Here is a 15,566-nt window from a genome sequence, read left to right as displayed (position 1 = left end):
GTATTGATTCTAAGACAGAAGGTGAGGATTTTAAATAAATAAATAAATAAATAAATAAATAAATAAATAACCAAATGCTTTGTAGTATACAACTCATAAAGATGTTAAAATTTCAGAATAATTTCTTTGCCCCAGGTTCACCTCTCCTTTTATGAGAGGCACTACAGAATTTTGCGTGTGTACATGTATATGCAGACAAACACGCTGCTACAACTATACCCAGTTCTGAACAGTATATTAGTCTATTAAGACAGATTACACTAATCAGGGCAAATATTGTGGCTTGTTCCTGGCCATCTAAGTTTGCATGTCTGTTCTTTGAAACTATATTTAGGTGTCCTGGCTATTAAAAGCTTTCAGGGCCGAGTGACCTCAGGGTGAATTTATATCCTATATTCATGCTGTTGCTCACTATTCCCGGATAGGAAGACTGGACTGAAATCTACATCAGTTTCTTCTTATTTATCATCTTTTTTCCTTTCATGAAGATGACCAGTGAGGCCTCATCCCTCCAGCCCCTGAAAGAAGCAATGAAAAGGTCACTTACGACTAGTGGGGGTTGTGGGGGGGGGGGGGAGCAGGCTGAACTTTTCTGGGAAGGCGGACGGTGACGGCACAAAGGTAGAGAGGCAGTGAAATTGTGCTGGGAGTATGGGGTCTGTTCTTGTTAAAGTGGCAAGCAGGCTAGAACATATAAATCTTCTAGCCTCATCAGGTATTCAGAGAAAAAAAAATCTACTTGTCCTGTCATCAAAGAAAGTATGTGCATGTGTATGTGTAATCCAGTTCCTTTATAAAGGGCAAGACAGGGGCTTCAGGCACAGAATCATGAATAGCCTATTCTGTGCTGTACCTGCTTCTTTTTCTTGTCAATCTCTTAGCAAATTTAATGTACACATTTTTTCAACTTGGCATTTCATGTACATGCCTCTTTTTGTAATTCATTTATTTTGCTGATGTTTATTAAGGTCATCATAAAAAAAAAAAGATCAATCCTCCCCTGTATGGGGCCATATTTGAACCCAGGACCTCCTGGCTCTAGGCCTGGCTCTCAGTCCACTGAGTCACCTACCTGTCCCAAACTCATTTTATCTTCACAGCAACTGTGGGAGGTAGGTGCAATTATTGTCCCCATAGTCTTTTTTAACTTTATTTTTCTCTTCATGCAAAACATACTTCCATATTGTTCACTGTTATAAGAATACACTCATACATAACTTTTCCCCATCATTTACAGATGAGGAAACTGAAACCGAGGATAAGTGACTTGCTCAGGGTCACATAACTAATAAATGTCTGAGGCTAAATTGAACTCGGATCTTCCTGACTCCAAATCCAGGACTCTATCCACTGTGCAACCCAGCTATTCCTGAGAGACTTTTGCCCCAGAATTGGCTTCAGGGGCATAGATCCTTATGAACAGCCATCTACCATTGGCTCTCCATCCTGGCTCAAAGGAGCTATCCAACTTGGCTAAGATCTATAGAGCTCATCCTAATGTTGTCATCATTAGCTTTTTTAAGTTTAATTTTATTTATTTCACTAAATATTTCCCAATTACATGTAAAAATGTGTAACCATTTGTTAAAATTTTGAGTTCTAAATTCTCTCTCTTTCATCTCTTCCCCTCTCCTTGAGATAGCAAACAATTTGATTTCAGTTATACATGTGAACTCATTCAAACCAAAAGAAAACAAAGCAATAAAAGAGAGTAAAATAAATCTGCTTCAATCTGCACTCAGAGTCCATCAATTCTTGCTCTGGAGGTAGATAGCATTTCTCTTCAAAGGTCCTTTGAATTGTCTCCTCATTGGCTTAATCAGAATTGCTGTCTTTCACAGTTAATTTTTCTTATAACACTGCTGTTACTGGGTATTATGATCTAGTTCTATTCACTGAACTTGCTGCAACTGTTTCTTAAGATTTAAGGGCAGCTCGAATTCTGCTGCAGCCTTTCTCAGCTGATGAGGAAAGATGATGAAAAATCCTATAAAAATCCACATTATTTCACATATAATAACACTATAACTTTATAGCTTTAAGGCAGAGAAAGGTAGGTGGCACACTTGACGGAGTCCCAGATTTGTGGTCAGGAAGATTTGAGTTTAATTCAGCCTCAGACAGTACTTACTAGCTATGTGACCCTAAGCAAGTCACTTATCCTTTGTCTCAGTTTCCTCATCTGTAAATAATGTTAATAATAATAGCATCTACTTCCTAGAGTTGTGAAGATAAAATAAGTTGAGGACTGCTGAGTGGCTCAGTGGACTGAGATCCAGCTCTAGAGATAGAAGGTCCTGGTTTCAAATCTGGCCTCAGACACTTCCTAGCTGTGTGACCCTGGGCAAGTCACTTAATCCCTATTGCCTAGCCTTTATTACTCTTCTGCCTTAAAACCAATACATAGAATTGAGTCTAATATTAACATTAAGAATTTTTTTAAAAAAGAAAGAATTAGTTCATGTTTGTAAAGTGTTTTGTAAACCTTGAAAGTCCTATGTAATTGCTAGCTAGTTTTCCTTTCATTCTAGTAGCTTCTAAGTTTTTCCTTCTTAATCTATTTTGACTACACTAACATAACATCTGTGCCAGATAAGCACAAAATATTAAGTTTATAGATTTACGACAGTGAAACTGTAAAGATTAAAATTTAGGGGAAAGGGGAGACTGAGGCAGGTAGAAATTAGTTTCTCTCTGCAAGGAATATATATTTTTTAGAGGTTTATTAAAGGTTAAAGATTAAGAATATACAAGTAAGAAACATGTGCCTAGGCCAGAGGCCTAGACAAAATAACCTCACATCATGGAAGAGACGCCTCTGCTCCAAAAACGGAAGTCCAAAAGGGCCGAGCCCTTCAAAAGCCTTTGCTTAAATATCTTCTCGATCTCGGCCCAGGTGAGATTACAAGGCATTCTGGGGAAGTGGAGCAAAGGCTCATGGGGATTGTAGTCCTGTATTCGAGTCTATTTTTTACATCCCCCCGTGTGATCATTTGTGGAAAAATTAATTTTTCCCCAAAAGGATCATAAAAACATAATAAACTTAAAAGATTACAATAGTGTGAGGATAAGAGAAAAAAGAATAAAACCAATAATTTCTGAACACATTGACAAAAAGCCGTTAGGGGGCAGTCCCCTTTGGCATAAAAGTATACATACAAATAAATGTTCAATCAACCACACCCAAAGTTCAATTTTGTGCAACTTGTGGTCTGGAGGCTTCTTCATGATGGCTTCTCCAACAGTTCAGTTTCTGAATTCAGGGAAGTAGCATCTTCTTTACCTAAAATTCTCCTCAAAAAGAATTTAAACTTTGCAATTTGAATAATGATATTTTTTACATTCCCCCGTGTTGTGGGTGATTGAAAGGTTCAGAATCAGTTAGGGATGCATGGCTGAGGTATGAGGTATATGAATCAATTGGCAAGAGATATTAAAAAGACACCAGAAAATCCAAAAGAAAAGAAAAATTTCTGGATGAAAATATAGACTATCAAAGTCTTATGTGTAAAAATTCCAAGTAGAAGAAAAATAAATCTATAACAGGTCCTTCAATCAGGGCCCAATCAAAATGATCTAAGTAATGATGCATTTACCCAGTCAGTGCCAGGACTACAGAAAGTTACCACACTATGAGAGGCAGAAAAGGGGACCAGATTATAGAAGCCAAGGTTCCGGGAGCCAAGTTTGAGGTACTTGGTAGAATGTGGAACAAGGAAGACCTGCTTTTAACACATGTTAAACAGCCGCAACCTCGAACCCCAAACGCGTTCAAGTCCTCTTTGTCTAGGCTCAAAGTGACGTCAATTTCTCCAGGATTGGTTGGTCTCTTTGACCTTATGCTCTATTGGCACTATGCAGTGGCTCTTTTGTGTATATCTTGTCCTAGAATCAGACAGAATCATTAAGCAAAGTCCCATAATTTATTTAAATAATTAGTGGCATCATTTTTATAGTCACAAGCTTTCTAGGGCATGCATTAGCAAATGTATTTCAAACTTGTAGCACTGAAAATCAAAAGGTTAAAGAAACTCTTAATACTGGTGACATGTGCTTCAAATATAAAAAGGAAAGAAAAAATAATTTAAAAAACTGTAAAAGTATATTGCACATGCAAGAAAATATAATAATAAGAGCTTTAAAAAATTCAAAAATATAGCTTATAACCAGTGACACTCTGTGTCAGTTAAGAAAATATAAAATACAAGGCTTTCTCACCAAAAAAATGAGATCCATTTCCTCTTTGTATCTGGCCATGATCACTGTGAGTAGAAGGCAAATGAATTGAACAAGGTTAACAATTTTTTCATCTCTAAAAATACAGTAGTACCACTATGTAGTTACCAAAATCCCCAAAATTCTCAATAGCCCAATTAATTACAATAGCAAACAAACACACTTTCATATTTCACATAAGTTGCTGTATGACATTTTTAAAACCTACGAATTGATGGACATTTGTCACAATTTTTACAAATGTAGCAATCCTTCAACCTTGGTATTTAAACATATTTTAAAACAAAGTAAAACTCATCTTGGGTTTAGAACATAATCAAGAAATCTATATATCATCCTGGTAGAAGTAAAATAGTGAGCTGAAGAGCATAAATAAAGGGTGCTCCTTGTTCTTGGAGGCTTTTCCCAAGGGTACAAATGCCCTGAAATTAACTGCCCAACTTCCATTCACATGTGGGAAGGTTGGGGGTTATAAAATACATTTCACTTCAGCTACTAGAATGGGCCTTACCTCGTGGTAGAGGAAGGCAAAAATAACCAGACTGTTAAAAAAAATTCCAAAATCATATTTAAAAAACCCTTAAAATCAAATCATTTGAGGTATTTAGCACATTAAAATTCCAAAGGTTGTTAATACAATTATAACCAGTTCTGAAGTCCATCTATCCTCAGCAAAATAGAAAAAGGCTGTTTTTTCATATATGGGCTTATTCACAACAATATTTGTTCAACACAGTTATAGGGGGAAAACAACAGAATTTCAAAACTCAGTACATTCAAAATAAATTCAATCAACCTTCAGTTCAAGCAGAATAATATTGAATCCAGTAATATATGAACTTAAAATCACAAAGTTAAACCTTAAACAAAACAATGCAATAGAATACAGAGATTTTTTTATAAACCATTGGAGTTTGAAATGCCTTAGAATATAGCCTTTAGTCTCTTCAAAGTTCCTTGGGGTTTTTTTGTTTGTTTGTTTTTATTTATCCATTTAAATGTCTATTGTCCGAAGGTAGAGTAGTAAAGGCTAGGCTATGGGGTTCAAGGGATCCGTCCAGGGCCCCACAGCTGGGAAGCATCGGAGGCCAGATTTTAGCTAGAGACCTCCGGTCTCTGGGCCTGGCTTCCAGTTCGCTGGGCCACCCATTTTCCTCCCCAAAGTTAAAGTTGAATCTTTGGGCTGAGTCTGCTCCCAGACGGGCAGGTAAAATCAATGAAACTGTCAGAAGAGTCAAAAATCCTTTTAAACAGCCCATTGCTATTAAGTTTCTGTTTGAAAAGATCTGTTTCTTCTCTTTAGTCTTTTCTGTCTTTCCCCTCTCTGACCCCCCTGTGGCCAATACCCCCAGCCACGTGGAGGCTTAGCCTAAGGAAAAATCTCCTTTCCCTCTGGTCTCTCCCCTCCGCCCATGTGGCCAATACTGTTACCAGCTGGTCGCAATGAGTCCTGAGCGATCTGCTCCAAGGATCTGGGTGATGAGCCGGCTGGGTCGGGCTCCTGGGTCTGGGGCACAGAAATAGGCAGGCAGCGGCTGGTGAGAGGCCAGGAGCAGGAGCGGCTGCGGGGGTGGGCAAGGCCGGGACCAGGTACCAGGTGAGGATGATCAGGGCTGCAGGCTGCAGGCAGGAAGCGGCGGGGCCGCTTTCTAGGTACTAGCTATTAAAACTGAATTTAAGATCAGAAAAGAAATCAGAAGACTGAAAGTTCTTTTTCCCGTAGTGGTTAGCCAAACTGTAAAGATTAAAATTTAGGGGAAAGGGGAGACTGAGGCAGGTAGAAATTAGTTTCTCTCTGCAAGGAATATATATTTTTTTAGAGGTTTATTAAAGGTTAAAGATTAAGAATATACAAGTAAGAAACATGTGCCTAGGCCAGAGGCCTAGACAAAATAACCTCACATCATGGAAGAGACGCCTCTGCTCCAAAAACGGAAGTCCAAAAGGGCCGAGCCCTTCAAAAGCCTTTGCTTAAATATCTTCTCGATCTCGGCCCAGGTGAGATTACAAGGCATTCTGGGGAAGTGGAGCAAAGGCTCATGGGGATTGTAGTCCTGTATTCGAGTCTATTTTTTACAAAACACATGGTATATTCAGAAGAGTAATATGTCTGGAACTTGACAAATGGCTAAGCCTGAGGGAGAGATGGGAGCCATGAAGAAATATAAAAATAGCAGCAAGTGAAGAGTGGAGATATTTTTTTATTGTAATCAGTCAGCCAATCAATAAACATTCATTAAGGGCCTCCAATGTTCCAGGCACTGTACTAAGTACCCAAGATACAAAAAAAGGCAAGAGATAGTCTCTGTTGTTGAGGAGCTTGTAGTCTAATGGAGCATTGTGTGCATTTGCCCAGGGAACTGTAGGAGGCAAAAGCCCAAGACCCTCAGCAAAGCTGGGGACCATAGAACAGTTGATGTTGGTCAGGTAGCTCACCCCCTCCCCTGAGGCCTCCCCCCCCCACCTCCTTGACCTACAAAATCACTGATGTATGCATTTTCTTGAGAATCTAAGTCAGGCTGTTATATGTTGGTTTATGATCTTATAGAATCTATTGTGTAGACTCAATGAGGTAAACAAAATTATACTGTACCATTTTACAAATCATTTACTTTCATCGTGTATATGAAAGCTTGTGCAAAGACCCCAGCTTGTTTTGCCCTCTCTATAAAATAATAGCTATTTCCAATAAACCTTGCCTCTGACAGCTACCAGCTTTAGTGGTCCTCCTGACCCCCAATTGTGTTTATGTCATCCTTCTTATCACACCTCATTCTTCTTATCCCTCCAGGACCCCCTGACAGAACTTTCCAACCAACTTAGATTTTAGAAAGATGTGTATATATGGAAGATGGAAGTTAGGAACAGGTAACAAAATGATAATAAGCATAGCATTTTTCTGCATGAATGTAGGCATGGTTAGCTCAGAATGAGACAAGCCAGGCAAGGAAAGTTGAGGACAATAAAAATGCTAATTTTTTTTTTCATTTAAGCAATATTAGGGAAAAGAGAAGACTCAGAAAAGGGATCAAACTATTGCTTGGGGTAGAAGGGACAGTGAGAATTTACAATAGAAGATTTACTTCAATGCCTACATGAATTAAAGGAAAGATTATTAAAGCAAGGACTGGCAAATATTTATAAAGGGATACACTAATTACAAAGAGCCAAATATGGTTTCATCAGAAATAAATCACATCAAACAATATAATTTTTTTTTGGATTGTATTCTGCCATTGTTGGGCCTCACCTGGAATTCACCTTATGTTCCATTCTGGACATCACTGGATTATTAAATTAGTAGATGAGGGGAAAGCTATACACATGATATACCTAGATCTTAGCAAAGCTTTCCATAAAGCATCTCAAGTCATTCTTGTGGAGAAGATGGAAAGAAAGAGATTAGATGAGTATATAATGAAATGAATTCAGAACTGGTTGGATAACCAGACTCAAGGAGCAGTTATTAATGACTCAGTGTTAATGTGATAAAAAGTCTACAGTGGAATACTCCAGGGAGCTGTGCTTTATTCTGTATTGTTTTACATGTTTATCAATGACTTGGGTAAAGCCATAGGCGTCATACTTATCAAATTTGCAGATGACACAAAGCTGGTAGGGATTGATGATACACTAGATGACATTCAGGATCTAAAAGACTCATTCTGATGATCTAGACCCATGACGGTGAATTTATGGAATACATGCCAAAGATGGCATGCAGAGACCTCTCTATGGGTACACACTACCCAACAGAGTTAGTTACTAGAAAGGTAGAGGGACTCCACAGAGCAGCTCCCTTCCCCCTTTCCACCATGCCTCCCCACCTCTCTGCCCAGTAGCCCAATGGAAGCTTTTACTCCCTCCCCTGAGTGGAGCACCTGGACCACTCCCTTCCTTTCTTCCATCCCTGTTTGGGGTAATGTGGGGGTTGGGGGCACTCAGTCTCTGGGGTGGGGTAGGGCACCCAGGCTGGGGTGGTTGTGTAAAAGGTTCTAAAAGGTTTGCCATTCTGTCTTAGAATTGATACTAAGATAAAAAATAAGAGTTTAAACAATAAATAAATAAGAAATAATATAAAGAAAGAAGCACAAAAGGGTTGAACACTGACTAAAGGAAACAGTCCCATTTAGTAGGAAGGTAGAAGACTCAATAAAGGAGACAGAGAAGAAGAAAGTAGAAATATAAGAAAACCAGGCAAGCAGAATGTCTTAAAAGGTAATAAGAAAGAGGCTTTTAATAGTGACTTAAAAATACAGAATATTAAGGACAGAGCAATAAGTGGTAAAGGAGGTACAAGTAGAATTCTCATTGGAGAAAGAAATTTAGCATTAAAAGGAATTAGAGAAATAGGGCTATAACTAGATGAACCACCAAAATTAAGTGAAAGGTTTTTTTTTTCATTTAAAGAAGAGCTGCTTGTGTTTGAGGATTTCTGCATAAGTTATTCTTGGTTCTAAGCCTTTAATTTTTGCCTTTTGAAATACTGTATTTCATACTCTTTTCTTTTATGTAGCTGATAGGTCTTGTGTATCCCTGGCTGTGGGTCTTGAACTCTTTCATTCAGACTGTTTGCAGTGTTTTCTTCTTTGACCTGGAAGCTCTGAACTTGGGCTACAGCACTACTTGGCATCTTCATTTTGGGGTTCTAGGAGGTGTCCAATGGCTTTCACTTATTTTTTCCTTATCCTCTGATTTAAATAAATCTTCACATTTTGATTTGTGATTGTCGGGAAATATATTACCTGTATTTTTTACAATCATGGCATTCAGGAATCTGATAATTTAAAAATTATCCTTTCTTGGCCTGTTTTCCAGGTCATTTGTTTTTGATAAGAGGTAACTGATTGTTTTTTCTATTTTTTTTTTCAATCTTTAAGTTTTGTTGCAATACTTATTGTTGTCTTAAGGAATTATTGATCTCTGTTTATTAATTTTCGGGGAATCTGTTTACTTAAGTTTTCCACCTTAATAATCTATTTATTCTATTTCTAATTCTTTTCTATGAAGCTCACTTCATTTACATAATCATTTAAAAACTCTTACTTCAAAGAATTCCAATGTGACAATTCAGTGATTTTCTTTGAGGCTTTGCTTATCAACGACATGGAATGATTGTCATCTTCTGAATTTGTCTTAAACATACCTGGATTATGGTTAAATATAATATTTATCATCATTGGATTTGTCTTGATGCTCATTTTCCAGTCTTATTTCCTGAATTGTGTAAAAGCAGATTTAAGCTCAAACTATATTTTAATATATTATAACCTTTTCCTTGTTCAAGATGCTTATAATTGGTACTGCAAATTGTCTTAGGGAAAGAGAGATGTCTGAGTATGAGGTAACTAAGCCAGATTAGGTACTTCTCTCTCTAAGATAGAAATACTTGGTTTTAAAATAATACTTAATAGTAAAAATTATAGTAAATAGTTTAAAAAATAGTAAAAATAGTAAAAAAAAAAGTCTGGCAGACTTGTGCCTAAAATGCACACTACTGACATTTTTGTTCTTTTACAATGGGACTTTGGGTCAGAGTCAGGATTTATGAACTCCTTGGAGGAATAATAAGGTCCTGATCTCTACTATCTGAAGATTGGGTAATGAGCACCATATTCTTTCTTTTTTTTAAACCCTTACCTTCCATCTTGGAGTCAATACTGTGTATTGGCTCCAAGGCAGAAGAGTGGTAAGGGCTAGGCAATGGGGGTCAAGTGATTTGCCCAGGGTCACACAGCTGGGAAGTGTCTGAGGTCATATTTGAAGAGCACCATATTCTTTAAGGACTCAGGAGCAGTTCTGGCCAGCATATTATGCCATGATGGTCTATGCAGTTCAGGCTGTGCCAGGATAGTTTGATCCAAGGTACATCTCAATAATGAGCTAAGCCCTACAAGATCCTGGGCTTTAGTTTGAAGTCAGAGTAACACAGCTAGTCTTTGGCTAGAATCTGGTCTAGACCCTTGTGTCTTTGCCCCTAAATAAAGCTGCAGGCTCCAGGCTCCTCTATTTTGACACCAGTTTCCAATTTGGAGCTCCTGTTAGGTAAACTCTTGGGCAAGGCTTTTCTTTTCTTTATTTTTTTAAACCCTCACCTTCCTTCTTGGAATCAATACTATGTATTGGTTCCAAGGCAGAAGAGTGGTAAAGGCTAGGCAATGGGGATCAAGTGACTTGCCCAGGGTCACACAACTAGAAAGTGTCTGAGCCCAGATTTGAACCTAGGATCTCCCATCTCTAGGCCTGGCTCTCAATCTACTGAGCTACCCAGCTGCCCACCAAAAAGTTTGTATCTCCTTGTGCAAACATGAACTGACAAAAGTGTACTTGCTGTGGTTCCTCTTTGGATTTCATGATCATTATTCAGGTCAGCTATTCTTTTTTCATTTTTGTTAGAGTAACTGTGAAAGAACTGGGATGCTCTGCTTCTCCTTTTCTGCTACCTAGAAGAGCTGTTTTTGAAGATTTCTAATTATTACCGATGAAATTTCAATTAGTCACTGTCAAAGCAATCAGGCTGTATGTCAGAACAGCAGCTCAATCAACTCTGAACATTAATCAAAATTAAACATCTTTCTTTCTTTCCCTCTTCCTTCTAGGTTTTCCCACCTAGCTCAAGCTGTAAGTGTAGGGGCTATTCATGGAATAATCCCCCTACTGGTAGTCACAGAGCCATTGATCTGCTCCATTTCCTAACTAGTCTGGTTCCCTCCTCCTTAGGCAACCTGGTATTCCTCTCCTCACCCTTTATCATATTAATATTTAACCAGGTAGTGTCTAACCACTGCAGCTCAGAATTTAGGACCTCAAGAATTTGCCTAGCTCAGTGTTCCTGGTAGTTGGGATTACAGGTGTGCCCCACCACACTTGACTAAAGCTTGATTTTCCCATTCTTTAGGGTAGAGAACAAACTCCAGACCTTGGAGACACAGTTTGAAGAATTGGACTCTGCCATGGAAAATTTGACTAAAAAGTTTGAATTTCACAGAAAGACTTTGGCAAGCCAGGCAGTCCAAGATGAGATGTGGACAGCAGTTCTGGAGATCAAGTAAGATCCCACAAAATATTTCTAATGAAGTTTAGCAGCAAGAATTAGAAAGAGAAACTCCATTTAAAATCAATCTAAGCAATATAAAATACTTGGGAATCTATTTGCCAAGACAAATGCAGGAATTAAATGAACACAATTATAAACACTTTTTCACTCAAATAAAGTTAGATCTAAACAACTGGAAAAACATTAATTCCTCATGGGTAGGCTGAGCTACTATAATAAAAATGACAATCCTACCAAAGTTAATTTACTTACATAATACCATGCCAATCAAGCTACCAAAAAAAACTATTTTATAGAACTAGAAAAAAATAATAAAATTCATCTATAAGAACAAAAGGTCAGGGCAGCTGGGTAGCTCATTGGAGTGAAAGCCAGGCCTAGAGATGGAAGGTCCTAGGTTCAGATCTGGCCTCAGACACATCCTAGCTGTGTGGCCCTAGGCAAGTCACTTAACCCCCATTGCCTAGCCCTTATGGCTCTTCTGCCTTGGAACCAATACACAGTATTAACTCCAAGACGGAAGGTAAGGGTTTAAAAAAAAAAAAAGGTCAAGAATATCAAGAGAAGTTCTGGGGGGAAAAAAGTGAAGGATGGTGGCCTAGAAGTATTAGATCTTAAACTATATTATAAAGTAGTAATCATCAAAACAAGCTGGTACTGGCTAAGAAATATAAGGGGGGATTGATGCAATAGATTAGGGATAAATGACCTCAGTAATCTAGTGTTTGATAAACCCAAAAATCCCAGCTTGTGGGATAAGAATTCACTATTTGACAAAAACTGCTGAAAAAATTGGAAAATGGTATGACAAAAATTAGGCTTAGATTATGTTACCATGAAAATGTGGTTTGCCAAGACTGTGAATTGCCAAAACTGTAAAGATAATTTTTAATGTCTTGATTTAAAATCTAAAATTAGGTGGTCACCATGGGAAAATTCCAAAATATTAAAATACCCAAGTCAGCTGGGTTTTATGGAGATTTTAATTAATATAAATGAAGGAATTAAGGGAAGGAGAGAGAGAGAGAGAAACAGAAAATAGTAGAAAGGGCCTAGGCCAAATGCCCTAGTCCTGAGCCTAAGGGAGAGCGAGTCAGTCTTTATCACTCACCACAAGATTGTCTTCAAGCAAGATTCCAAACCTCTAAACTCCAACTCTAACTAACTTCCAATCCAAAAAACTCACTCCAACTCAATAAGTCCCTTCCTTTTAAAGAAATTTTCTCTTATGCTACCTCCTCTAAATTTTCATGTCTACCAATCACAGTAGACACTTTTTCGCAGGACTGTCCATTTTTGGTTCTCATCTTCTTTGGTTCTCACCTTCTCTGGTTAGATTAAATCTACTAAGTGCTTCACACCTCTTTTGTTAAGCTTGACTTTTGTAAGTTACTTGACCCTTTAGGTACAAATTTAACCTTTATAGGTACTGAGCACCTTTTTGTATTAGATCTAAAAATAGACCTAGCTTAAGGTTTTAGCTTCACTATAAGTATGAGTTAAGGACTTTTCATTGTTCAATCAGGAGTTTTCAACTTTATCTTCTCCTAAGGCACTGTCTGAGTAGGGTGGAGTAATTTTAAAAGTTCTCAATACATTCCTGACCAAGTACCTCCATTGTTAAAAATGGGGAATAGCTTAATCAAATCTTCTGAAGTAGTGTCTGAGCAGTTTTAAGATTCACAATTATATCTCACACCCTATACCAGGATAAGGTCAAAATGAGTATATGATTTAAACATATAGAGTGATATTATAAGTAATTTAGGGGAACACAGAATGGTTTACCTATAAGATAAATGGAAGGGAAGAATTTATGACTAAACAGAGAGAGAGAACATTACATGATGTAAACTGGATAATTTTGATTATATTAAATTTTAAAGGCTTTTTACAAACAAAACCAATGCAACCAATATTACAAGGGACACAATAATAAACTGGGGGAAAATTATAACAAATTTCTCTAATGAAGATCTCAAGATCTCAGTTCTCAAATATATAAAGTACTAAGTCAAATTTATAAAAATCCAAGTCATTCCCAAATTGATAATTGGTCAAAAGATATGAATAGGTAGTTTTCAGATGAAGAAATCAAAGCTACTAATAGTCATATGAAAAAATGCTCTAAATCACTCTTGATTAAAGAAATGCAAATGAAAACAACTCTGAGGTACTATTTCACATCTATCAAATTGGCCAATATGACAGCAAAAGAAAATTATAAATGTTGGAGAGAATGTGGCAAAATTGGTATACTAACGCATTGCTGATAGAGTTATGAATTGAACCAATCATTCAGGAGGGCAATTTAGAATTATGCCCAAAGGATTTAAAAGAATGCATGCCTTTTGATCCAGTAATATAATACTAGTACTAGGTCTGTATAGAAAAGAAATAAAAAAGAAATGGGAAAGGACCTATTTGTACAAAAGTATTTATAGCTGCACTTTTGTGGTGACAAAGAATTGGAAACTAAAGGGATGTCCTTCAATTGGGGAATGGCTAAACAAATTGTGGTAAATGACAGTGATGGAATACTATTGTGCTATAAAGAATGTACAGGATGATTTCAGAAGGAACAGGAAAGAGCTACATGAACTGATGCAGAATGAAATAAGCAGAACTAGGAAAACATTGTACACAGTAACAGTAATATTGTGAAATGATCGAATGTGACAGACTTAACTACTAACAGCAATATAATGATCCAGAACCATTCTGAGGGACTTCTGAAAAAGAATGCTATCCACCTCTAAAGAAAGAACTGTTGGAGTGGGAATACAGATGAAAACATATGATTTATCATTTGTTTATTTGGATATATGTTTGGGGGGTTGGAATTTATAAGTTTTTTCACTTATAAAAATGAATAATATGGAAACATATTTTTCATGATAATACATAAATAACCCAGATTGAATTGCTTCCCAGCTCTGGGAGCAGGGAGAAGAAAGGAGAGAGACAATTTAGATCATATAACTTCAGAAAACTTATATGGAAGTTTGTTATTAAAATTAAAAAAATGTTTTTTAAGATCACACAAAATGGGGGGTGGACTTTTTCATGACATAGTAGGTGTTTTTTATTTTAATGATTATCCAAATCTGGATTTCCCAATGCTTTTGCAATAATGGGTCCTGAAAGAATATATTTTCCTAGATTCAATGAAGCCTAAATAGCAACTCATTACAATTTAGGTGCTTCTTAAATACTTTGTATTTTCCCAGAAAAAAAAACATGTAGTTCACTTGTCAAGTTTATCATTTTGAACTGGCTTCTCTTAATGAAATTTGATCTCATATCTGCAGAAAATAGTTCTGTTTCTCAAGGACTTTTCCCAACCTTTTTATAGGTTCACTTCTTTGGAATTAAATATATTCTACAGCTACATCATTGAAACACTTCACTATCTACACTCTCAGGTGCTTGAGAAACTTCCAGACCTAGCAAGGGGGCTTCCCACTTTGGCTACTGTTCTTAAGCGAAAAAACAATAACAAACGGATTAGAGTTGTATGGGAGACAGTTTTAGAGGCCCTGGAACTTCAGGAAGAAGATGTCAAAGCCTTCTGTACCTTCTTTATTGCACATAGCAGCAAAGCAGAATACTATTCAGCTAATCTGAGGCAGTTGTACATCCCCGATGCCACCCCCATAATAACCAACATAGTAAAGAACCAAGTTTTGAAGAATAGTTTGCTGCATGCAGTTCAGGTAATAGAGAAGAAGAAAACCATGAATGCATAAAAAATAGCAAAGGAAAATCTTGAAAATGGTGGCATTCCCCATCTAAAACTAACTTATGAGTGATGAGAAGTTGTAAATATTTATGTTATATGCAATTCTCTAAATTTTGTTGCTCATAGACCAGGAGAATATTGTTACAAGGGAATCACTTTAAAAGACTGATATATATTAATTTAAGGTCGCCAAGGAATCAGCTATGTAATTCCTAAATGAAAAACTCAAGTCAGCCGTCAGCCTTTTTGGAGTTTAATTACAATAGGAGCAAGAAAGGAATTAGAGATATATATAGAGAGAGAAAGGGGAGAGAAGGGAATAGGGCTTAAATACCCCCTCTGTTTAGGCTGGGCCAAAAGGCCCAAGCCCTTAGATAGCTGGGGCAAAGAAAAAAGATCAGTCCCTATTACTCACGTGCCCAAAATGGAGAAACAGTCTCAGAGGCCCCCACCTTCAGCTTCCTCAGAGCAAGCTTTCTCAGAGCCCAGGAACCACCGCCCAAAAACTCCACAACCACCCCCTCTAGTCTC

The 15,566-nt window shown here is 37.3% G+C and overlaps 1 protein-coding gene across 1 annotated transcript; it reads left to right on the top strand.

The window, feature by feature from the left end:
* Nucleotides 1–395: 395 nt before the first annotated feature.
* SMCO1 (single-pass membrane protein with coiled-coil domains 1) lies at nt 396–15,169 on the top strand. The gene is made up of 3 exons (XM_001374056.3): nt 396–538; nt 11,135–11,284; nt 14,649–15,169. Exons 1-3 carry the CDS (start codon nt 483–485, stop codon nt 15,040–15,042), a joined length of 600 nt encoding a protein of 199 aa, XP_001374093.2. The 5' UTR covers nt 396–482; the 3' UTR covers nt 15,043–15,169.
* Nucleotides 15,170–15,566: the final 397 nt, after the last annotated feature.

This window comes from Monodelphis domestica, chromosome 4 (genome assembly GCF_027887165.1).
Source record: "Monodelphis domestica isolate mMonDom1 chromosome 4, mMonDom1.pri, whole genome shotgun sequence".
NCBI lineage: Eukaryota > Metazoa > Chordata > Mammalia > Didelphimorphia > Didelphidae > Monodelphis > Monodelphis domestica.
The sequence above is the reverse complement of the archived record's forward strand: the minus strand, read 5'-3'. Positions and strand labels throughout refer to the sequence as shown.